Source organism: Micropterus salmoides, unplaced genomic scaffold (assembly GCF_014851395.1).
Source record: "Micropterus salmoides isolate LMB-PRFRI ecotype aquatic unplaced genomic scaffold, ASM1485139v1 Ms_hic_scaffold_4145, whole genome shotgun sequence".
In the NCBI taxonomy this organism is placed as follows: domain Eukaryota; kingdom Metazoa; phylum Chordata; class Actinopteri; order Centrarchiformes; family Centrarchidae; genus Micropterus; species Micropterus salmoides.
This window is the reverse complement of record NW_024043535.1, coordinates 1-10695: the sequence shown is the minus strand read 5'-3', so window position 1 is coordinate 10695 and position 10695 is coordinate 1. Positions and strand designations below refer to the sequence as shown.

The window sequence follows — 10695 nt, the reverse complement described above, 5'->3', positions numbered from 1 at the left end:
TCTGATATTGACAGAGGGTCACCCTGAGGTGGTCTGCTGTCACTGTGAAGTGACATGAACCAGTGGAAACAGGACGTTTTCTTTTTACGTGAGTTCGAATCTTGGCTGAATGTTTTAAGCTTTCTGTGAGACTAATATTTTCTTTAGATACTTGTGGTGTCTTAAGCATTTATTTATTTATTCAATCGTTTCTGCCACATCAATTGCATTATGTTCAGCAGAAGCTCACTTTTATTTTGAAATGTGCTGCGACACGTAATACCTAGAAAAAACACGCATCACAAAACAGCGCGAGGGCTGGCTTGACTTCAGTCTGTAATGCACCGTTAAACTGGTTTGCCAATCGCCATTAAACCAAGAAGAAGAACGAACTCGGAATTGAGAAACAGCTATACTCACCTATATAGTGAGTAGTGGGTGATTTCGGACACAGCCGCAGTGATTTAGTCGTAAAATATTTGAGGCCTTGACGCGGAGCTAATGAGGCTAAAAGCTGTGAAATCGACGAAAGTTGAATATAAAACCGGGATGATTTGTCTGTTGGTGTTCCTGTTGGCCCGTCTGTCTCCAGCTTCTTCAGGTAAAAACCTTTTTATATACAGTCCATGATAAAGACACGTTTTTAAAGACTTATTAGGATTAAGATTAACTTGTGACACAGCTTCGTACCATCGATCACCTTTATCTTCCGCTATCTTCGCCATCGTTACCAACACCGGCCTGCCAGTCAACATTTGTATCACATATCGTTATTTATCTGACGTCGAGTTTCTGTGAGATGAACAGTTTGTCAGACAGTCTGTAAGTGAAACAGTCTGGATGTTTAGACTCAGCCCGAACAAAGCGTGCAGTCAGCTGTGGCCACGGTAAATGCTCAAGTTAACTTGTGATGCAACAGCTGGATCTACCGTCGCTCATTTAGCGCGCGCACACACACACACGCGCACACACACACACACAGAAGTTGGAAGCAGGGGTGGTATTTACGATGTAGCATGGTCACTACTGGTGTGTGAGTAGGTCTGCACAACACAAACCCAGAATAATGCACATGCAGGCCTAAATATCTGCAACGTTGTTCTTTCTCTGTATCATCTGTATGTTTGTCCTCTCCGCGACTCCAACAGCTGGAGAAGATGAGCTTCCCCACAGACAAAGCTGTAGTGGCATTAGCGGCCTCAAAACAGCTAGATGGCTGTGGAGGTATCAAAAGGGAAGGGCCCTCCGCCTAGAACCTAGCAAACCTGACACTCCTGTACTGAAACAGAGTTTGCTCTTGTGCAGTAAACTGGACATACGCTTGGGTTTTGCTGAGCTTCAATATTAGATTTCCCCTGAGGGCTACTTGTTGATCAGGATTCCTGTAGAAAAGTGGGAAGAAAGACAGAGTTGTGTGTAGATGCAAACTTGACTTTTCTGGAGACAATATCTGTCATAAAATGTAAATAGGTAACTGGCTTATCCAGGTAAGGAGTAACTTTGTGACGTCAGGTTTAACTTCTCGATTAACCCGTACTACGGAAGGTGGATAGGTGTTAACGAGGTCTGTTGCCAAACTGCACGTGGACTACACACCGCATCTGTACTCCGTGATAATGATGTGAAGTAGGATATTAATACACACCACTTCATAAAACATGTTTAGATTACATCCTGACTTGTTCCACTGTGGTTGCAGCTGAAATTAAGTTAGGAAACGCATCCTTGCGTTCATACAGCGAGGCCTGCAGCCTCTGTGATTTTAGAGAGGACATCCTAATTAATTAATGGGACAGTTTCTTAGATGTAGCCCATCTGTAGGCTGTAATTGAAAGTGTTTTCACATAATTAGATTACCTACTTTAAAGTCACAAAAAATCAAAATCACTTGTGTTTTCTTCTGAAAACGCTTAATTCACAGCAAAGTCTCTAAGATGCAAGATAATATAGTGATTGTGGACTATCTCACCTATTTCCTCATTGTGAAGTCCAATATAATTTCCCAATGCATGCTTACTACACGGCAGACGTGTGTGTGTGTGTGTGTGTGTGTGTGTGTGTGATGTTGCAGCCTTGCAAAGTGAAGTTTCTCTCATAAATGTGTGACTATAATGACATATATAAAATATATTTTTTTACTTTATTATTATTTTAAATTCTGTCTGGATTATTCCCCCTCTCCGCTGGCTCCTTTTTTTCTTATTACAATGGACCTTATGTGCAGCTGTACCTTTACATCATATTATATCACATAAAAGAAGAGTCCAGAAAATACATAATAGAGATTTGAACTACAATAAGAACACTGTGAAGATAATTAGACTACAAATTTACTAAATGCGATGCCAACAAGCCTCCCTGGCTTTGTCGGCCGCCGGTATTAGATTTGGCCGTTAACCATCTTTAATCTCCTCAAATCCAGACACTGTCAGTGTGGATTCCTCTGGAGAAATGTGGACCATGCGCCGTTGTGAAAAACTCTGCCTGCCCAGCTGAACACACCCCTTTTATGCGAATGCGCACCAACTCCAGTTAAGTTAACAAGGGGTTAACTAACAAACATCATATCCAACTTTGTAGTACTGTTTAACTCCAGTGTAGGCAGCCACAGTTTGTCAATCCTGACTTTGCCTGATAACAGTTAACTCTACTCAGAGTTGAAGGTTGAACTCCCTTCGTAGTACAGGCCACTGGTCTTCACCAGTGTCAAACAGCCATGCGTTTGTGTAGTGGTTGTTTAGTCTCCCCAATGAACAGGTCTGTGCATTCCTCACTGCATTGGACCGCATACACTAGATTGCTTTTCTTGTGTTTGGGTGTGCGGTCTTTGGGGTGGACCAGCATCTGTCTTAGTGTGTTCTTGGGTTTAAACTACACAAACGCATGGCTCAACACAGAAGGGCCAACTCCTCAGGTCAAGACTCTGCAGTCTACTTACATCTGAAGGACAGAGGACACTCGTTTGAGGACCACCAGGTGCACATTTTAGACAGAGAAGATGGATGGTTTGAAAGAGGTGTCAAGGAAGCATCTACACCAGGGTCGAGAAGCCGTCATTGAACAGGGGAGGGGGTCTACGCCACCACTTATCCCCCACTTACAATGCTGTCCTTTCATCACTTCCCAGGAAACTCAACAAACGTAACCTATTGGCCTCAGGTGAAGATACTTAACGATGGTCGTTCAGTCTTGGCCACAGGTAGTCTTAACGACTGTAACGACTGTCGTCACAGCAACAAGGAACACTACCGAACCAGCGGTATCGATGACCCGGGATAACGACCCCACTGAGGTTAAATAGCTGAGTTTCCCTGCCAGTCAGTCAGAACTGAAGAAGTCCTTTGGATGAGGGACGAAACGTCTTCCAGTATCTTCAACCAAGTCCAGTTGCCCTTGATTTTCACCTTCGTTGGATAACTCGTTTGAAATTATTACGCCCAGCCCTAGTGGGCATAAAATCCTGTAACATCTCCACAGCTGTGACTAATTATTGAATGTTCCCATGATCTCAGGTGTGAAGAGGCCTTCTGTTTAAACAAAGATGTTCTCACTGTATCGTCCTGTGGAGTCCTTTTGAAATGTAATTACTTTTTCTCTCTGGATGTTTTTATTGTTTTTAGATGTGGTACGAGTGAAACCTGGAGATGATGTCATTCTGCCATGTCAGGCTGGTGAAGCCTCCATCAGAGCTGTAGAGTGGACCAGACCTGACCTGGAGTCAGAGTACGTCCTCCTTTACAGAGATGGACGCTCAGATCCAACCCACCAGCATCCATCCTTTAAGGACCGGGTGCAGCTGGTGGACAGAGAGCTGAAGGACGGAGACGTGTCTTTAATTCTGAAGAACGTGAGCAGCAACGACGCTGGAACATACGAGTGTCGAGTTGCAGCAGGTGATTCAAGACGTAAGAGAGCCAACATTGAGACTGAGCCAATCAGAATCATCCAGCTGGAGGTTTCAGGTGAGTTTGTGGAGGTCAGTGTGTCTGTGTGCCATGTTGTAGCTGCAGTTTATTCCATGTTGATTCTGAGAGTCCAACATGAGGAATATAGAAGATATAGCCCAACCGATATATTGGCAGGCCGACATGAGCAAATTGCAATTAATCGACATCGGCCGTTTATAACCAGGGTTCCCGCAGCTCCTTAAAGATTTAAGACCTTGAAAGGTCTTAAATTGAAATCAGGGAAATTAAGGTCATAAAATTTGCTGTGTTTATTAAATTTGACGATGGTGCATTTAAGCCTATTGGGAAAATTGTCACGCACAGTAGCCTGAAACACCTAATTAGCGTGTATTTGTATGGTTTTCTTTTAGCAATTGACAATGCGAGACCCCGCCATTAATAAAACTCATGTTACGTTTACATTAGCTGCAGACGTTGACGTTTGGCTGCCTGACATATTATCGTCAGTCATGGCTGCAAGATTGGGAGACGCAAGTTAAAGTGGTTGGAGGAAGATCTGATTGTTCTGTCTAGTTCAAACACCTGTAGCCTACTTTCTAAAGTGTGTCTTTCACCGTGATTTGTTTTCCTCCATGGATTATTTACCTCTCTTTAGCAGTGCGCCTGTGTATTAGTTCGGCCAGAAAGTGAAAGTGAAACTTAAATTCGGTCCGACATCGTTTTCTTGTTACCTATCGTCATAATGTGTAAGTTACTCTTTTCTGTTATTTTAGTGGTTTATATTGAGTTTAACACATCAGTTTATGAGTAAGGGATGGGCGACATGAAAAAAATAGTAAAATCATTATTTAATCATTATTTTTATTATTATAAGTTTAAAGGCTGATTTTTGCTCCTGAAGAAACCAGATGGTTAATTGTGCTTTTAATCTTTTCTTTATGGTCAGAACATGACAAACACTTGATGCCAAAAAGCAGCCTGGTATCAAACAGTGGATCACTTCACAGAGCTGAGGCAGAACATCCAAAACAACAAATATGCATGAAAATTTCCTCAATTAAATAAATATCTTAATAGAAAAGTGCTTCAAATAATTTAAATAAATTTTTTACTGAACTTTTGTATACTTTTTTTGAGGAAGATTATATAACTAGAATTAACATTATTGTTTTATTGCCCAGCTCTGGTTCACGTTCATAAACGGACACGATCAGTTCACCAAAAACATGAGCAAGATCAATAATCTACACAATTTGAGCACGTTTATGCACAACACTGAATGTCCAGGCGCATGCTGCACTGTCAGACTTTTGGATTTTATTTGCAGAAGACTGCGACCAGTACATATTTCCACCCAAGTAGTTGTTGTATGTGGATAGACAACACATTTGCATCCATGTGGTCATGTTGTCCCTGACCACCTCCAGAGTTCGTTTTGCTGATCGGATCACAATCTGTCCTCAATGTGTCCTCGGGTGCATTTACTACCCGATCACAATCACCCAAAATACATTTTAATGCCAGGTGTAAACAGCCTCTATGTTCCCCGATTCGGAATATGCAAAGCCATTCACCTGTGGTGAAAATAAAACTGCCAAATATGGCATTGCGTCATTCATTAAGAGAGCAATGGGATAGGGATGGAGGTGTTTATGGGGGGAACTGTGCTAAAATATATACTTCTAATCATTTATCACCACTGATGAACCCCACCAAGAATAATTTATCGCTTTTAAACGGTACTCGGAGGTGCAGACGATGCTCGGCGGACAGGCAGACCTCTGTACAACAGTCCACCGCTGGTGTTGTGCAACTAGTGCACCGAGCACAGCCCCCCATAAACACCTCCATCCCTCAGTCCAGCTGCAGCCTCGTTCTGTGTAATGGTATCGCCATGTCTTTTCTCGCCCTGAACACAGTCACTCATTACAGTAATAAATCTAAGATTATCTAAGATTGTCCATGTGGCAAGTTTAATGTTGACACTGCATAAAGTCAGCTAAACAACAAGGCAGAGCATCACTTTCCAACTTCACACATGTCCTCTTTTGTGCGTTTTGCTCCAAAGTATTGTCACCCCCAAATTAACTTCTCTAACAGGTTTTGACTAATGTGCATGACTCTTTTTAAAAACTGGTCAGCATACCCTCCCGTTCAGTTAACATCATAAGCACAGCTGTGCTAATTAGCTTAACGAGCTAAGCTAACATGCTATTTATGCTGACAACAATACCTGCAAATTATTGCTAACACATAAATGAAATACTACAATTGCACTCACCGAAACACCTGGAATACTGAAATGCCACCTTACCAGCTTCTGTGCGGACACTTGGTACAGACAGTAGCAGTGAGTCTTGCGAGCGTAAAGAATAAAGTCCAGCCGCTTTAGGTTGAATATATTCACACAGATCGTACAAACGCAGAATACCCTTATAAATGAACATATACCAATGAGTGAGTCTACGATTCTTCAGTGCTGGCCAGCCCACACGTGTGTAAAGTTCACAGTGGTGTTTGCAAGGCTTACAGTTTGTGATAAACCTCTATGAGGCATGATAAACAGAGTCCAGTAGTTTCAATACTTGGGTTGGGGCATTCATATAAATGAGGTCACCATAATCCAGAATGGATGTAGATGTTGCAGATACAAGTTTCCCTTTAGCATTAAAAGAAAAACATAGCCTATTTCTAAAGTAAAAGCCAATTTTCAGTCTCAGTTTCCTAACCAAATGTTCAACATGTCCTTTACAACTAAGACTGTCATCAATTAAAATATCTAGATATTTAAAAGATTTAACTCTTTCGATTTCTGCCCCTTGAAGAGGACTTATCTGCAGATTGCTCTTTGTTTTTGAGAATAACATCAACTTGCTCTCATTTACATTTTTAAAAGCGTTTTGTAATGTAGAGACACTGGCACTAAGTTTTTGCAAAGCTGTAGATAACCATATCATCAGCATAAAAATGGTAATTGGTGTCCAAGATCCTGGCCAACATTGTTCACATAGATAGTAAATAAATGTGGCCACAAAACAGAGCCTTGGGGCACTCCTTTAGTTAATGAGAGAATATTAGAACAATTATTATCTGATTTAACACATTGGGACCTGTCAGTGAGATAATTACAGATCCATCCAACTGCCTTTTTAGATAATCCAATGTTGATCAGTCACTCTTTGAGTAAAATGTGGTTTTCAGAGTCAAAGGCTTTTGACAAATCAATGAAAAGCACTGCACAATGTTGCTTATTGTCAAGAGCTGTCGAGATATCGTTGATCACCTTCAGTGTTGCTGTTATGGTACTATGACCTTTCCTAAAGCCTAAAATTTTTGATAAGATGCAAAGTTTTGAAATCGGCCTGTAGTTATTTAAAATTTTTGGGTCACCACCTTTAAATAATGGTGTGACAAAAGCCGATTTCCAGATTTTGGGAATTTGCATAGTGCTCAGACTTAAGTTAAAAATATCAGTCAAAGGTTTTGCTATTAAATCAGCTGCAATTTTTAGAAAGTAGGGATCAATTAAGTCAGGTCCTTGTGGTTTACGTGCATCTAATGATTTTAGTGCTTTGTGGACTTGACACAAAGTAAAAGGCTGGAAACTAAATGTTGATGCATCAGAGGGTTGTTCCGTAGCAGTCCCAGTGTTGCTTGAGTTTGTGGATGGTGTAGATAAATCAATTTAACATTTCAACTTTGTCATAAATATGTAAAGAGTTATGGACAATCTAATTTGGCAAGACTTGTGAGTTATTTTCTGCAAGGAGAGATTTTATAGTTTTCCAAAATCTTTTAGGGTCATTAGACAGTTTTAGTTGACAAGTAGAATTCGGACTTGGCATTTTTAATTTGGGAGGAACTTTTATTTCTTAATTTTCTGAAATTATCCCAATCGCATTTTAAACCAGTTTTTTTGCTTTCGCCCAGGCTAAGTTCCTCTCATGTAAAGCATTTGCCAAATTTGGTGTAAACCAAGGACTATCTCTACCTTTAACTCTAAATTTCTTAAAGGTTCTATGAAACACTCATAGAAAAATTACCAAGCTGTTTCAACATCTGGAATGAGGTCAGTTCTGTTCCATTGGCACTTAGAAAGGTCATGGTAAAATGCCTGTTCATTGTTTTAAATCTCTTTTTATAATGACTCGTGGTTTTCTTTTATCAATTTTGGTATTTCTAACAGTGGCCACGATACAGTGGTCGCTGAGATCATTGCAAAAGACCCCAGTTGAACAGTATTTATGTGGGGCATTTGTTAAGATCAGATCAATCAATGTTGACTTTGAGAGACACTTAATATTTGGATGATTTTGAAATCATCAGAATTTGGGCTAAGCCAGTCCCAGTTTAAATCTCCAATTAGTATAGTTTCATTGGAATGAGCTTAAATAGAAAATCCTTTAGTAATTGGAGTGCGTTTTGAGGTGGCAGAAGGAGGCCTATAACATCCCACAACATTTACATGTAAACCCTTGGCAATTTCAACCTTTAGCATTAAAAGTTCAGATTGTTTACAGAGAGATTCAGCTTGTAACAAATTTACATGGAGGGATGAGTTTATATAAATGGCAATTCCCCCACCTTTAGCTAGTCTTTCAACACGATAGATTTGAAAGCCATTTATGCAAACATCATTGTCAGATATAGATTTGTTTAGCCACGTTTCAGAAATAAAAACTATATCTGCTCCTGTTGACCTTACTCAGATTCGAACTTGGTCAATTTTAGGTAGAAGACTGCGAACATTAAGGTGAATTATTTTAAGGCCAGGTAAGGACTTAAAGTCAGATGGGGTTTGAACCTCTGGGCCAGGGTTTGGTTGTATGTTTCCAGATAGTAAGAGTAACAAAATAATTAGTCGTCTTTGGTTTCCAAAACGGTTGGGTATTGTGTTTTTAGACACAATTTCAATTGAAAGTAACATAATAGAGGTTTCATTAAGTGAAAAATAATCATATAAAATTAGTTGTTTTATGACCCAAGGTAGTAGGACACACAGATTTGTTAGTTTTGATATTGGCATTTTATACGTAGGGGCAGATGATTTGTTATGATCGTAGTTCACATCAACTTGGATATGTTCAAAAGTATGGGCTCCCGGCGTCTGTCCAAAATTAAATGTAGACAATTTATCATGACTGTTGTAAGAATTATAACAAATGAGCAGAAGGCACAACAATACACTTGGAAAATGCATATTTAAATTGAAAGTCACACCAGGTAGGATCAGCAATTTTGGTATTGGAATTGCAGTCCAGAGCTAGCAGCCAGGCGGTGCAGGCCCAAGGTGGAAAAACAGCTAGCAGCCAGGCGGTGCAGGCCCAGGGTGGAGGAGCAGCTAGCAGCCAGGCAGTGCAGGCCGAGGGTGGAGGAGCAGCTAGCAGCCAGGCGGTGCAGGTCCAGTGTAGGGGAACAGCTAGCAGGCTAGTCGCACATGTGCAGAGTCCAATTTAGAGTCGAGAATGTTTTAAACTGTAATATAAAAGGCTCAAGAAGGGATATATTAGCTGATTAAACAATTATGTGACCATAAAAAGATTGTTGAGTATTTGGGACCAGCTCACAGTGACTGACCTGCTGTCATACTGCAGCCACTACCAAGGCTGACTGCTAGAGAGACGCTCACAGAGCTGCATACCAAGAGCTGCAGGTGGAGGAAAAAAGATACCAGATTTAAAAAAGTGTGGGAAATAATCTGAGAAGGAAACATTAATGGGGAAAGGATGAGGGCGGCCATGGCAGAGGTAAGAGTGACAAACAAATCTATAGACAGAGTTGTGTGTCTGTGTTGCTTGCGCGCGTGTGTGTACAGTATGCAATATTGTGATAATGATTTTATATATATTGCATTGTGAATCTGAGATATATTTGGATTTTTATTGACTATATGTCTAATCATATATCTAAATAAATAAACTAGCATTAATATTTTATAATATTCCTGACATCAAAGTAAAGAGTGAAGAAGAAACGGCCCTATTAGATTTCAGAAAAATGTATGAAATGTTTTTGAATCTGGTATCTTTTTTCCTCTTCCTGCAGCTCTTGGTGTGCAGCTCTGTGAGCGTCTCCCAGCAGCTCAGTCACTGTGAGCCAGTCCCAAACACTCAACAATCTTTACATCTTTTCATGGTCACATAATTATTAAATCAGCTAATATATATTGTCTATGTAGAGGTCGACCGATATGGTTTTTTTCACGCAGATGCCGATACCGATCTTTTGAAATCCGGGTCGGACGATATTTGCTTGGTTTTTAACCTCTATTTGCACCGAACTGAAGCACAGAAATCGGTGCGGTAGATAACGGTCGTTAAGGTTCCAGTGCCGTATTAGCACCGGGTCTGTCTGTAGCTACCCGTTAGCAAAGCAAAGCCAATCTGTCACTAGCCTATAGTGCGTTGGTCTCTTTTTTATTACTTATTTCTCTGCATTGAGTGACAACCCTCTCAAATATAAGACACATAAACAGAACAAATAAAAGTCTCAGATTCACTCTGTAATTGCAAAATTATTGCTTACTTATTGTGACATGATAGCAACTCTTCTGTGATAATGCAACTTCAACTACGATCCAAATTAGCCGAATGTCATGTGTCTTATTCAGGTTTTTTCTCGAAGTTGGCAGTAACATATCAAAGGTTTTTAATTAAATATAAAGGAGTAATAAGAATTGAATCCTTACCGTTAGCTCCTTAGGCACTGGATGAGGTCTGCTGCTCACTCGGCTGGAAAAGGACTCTAGCGGCAGCGCGCGTCAAACACGTGTTCCACGACAACACTAGGCTGCCCACAGATGCGCCTG

The 10695-nt window shown here is 40.5% G+C and overlaps 1 protein-coding gene across 2 annotated transcripts; it reads left to right on the top strand.

The window, feature by feature from the left end:
* Positions 1–247: 247 nt before the first annotated feature.
* Positions 248–10687, top strand: LOC119887356 (programmed cell death 1 ligand 1-like). Of its 2 annotated transcripts, XM_038698173.1 has the most exons (3): positions 256–580; positions 3600–3941; positions 9933–10687. In XM_038698173.1, exons 1-3 carry the CDS (start codon positions 481–483, stop codon positions 9980–9982), a joined length of 492 nt encoding a protein of 163 aa, XP_038554101.1. In that variant the 5' UTR covers positions 256–480; the 3' UTR covers positions 9983–10687. The 2 variants fall into 2 exon arrangements, with proteins under 2 accessions (XP_038554100.1, XP_038554101.1); XM_038698172.1 differs by lacking the exon at positions 9933–10687 and having other exon boundaries at positions 248–580; positions 3600–4431.
* Positions 10688–10695: the final 8 nt, after the last annotated feature.

Coding starts and splice junctions, on each gene's coding strand:
- LOC119887356 (XM_038698172.1), top strand. CDS start 481: ATGAGGCTAAAAGCTGTGAAATCGACGAAAGTTGAATATAAAACCGGG. Junction 581..3,599: donor TCTGTCTCCAGCTTCTTCAG/GTAAAAACCTTT, acceptor TATTGTTTTTAG/ATGTGGTACGAGTGAAACCT.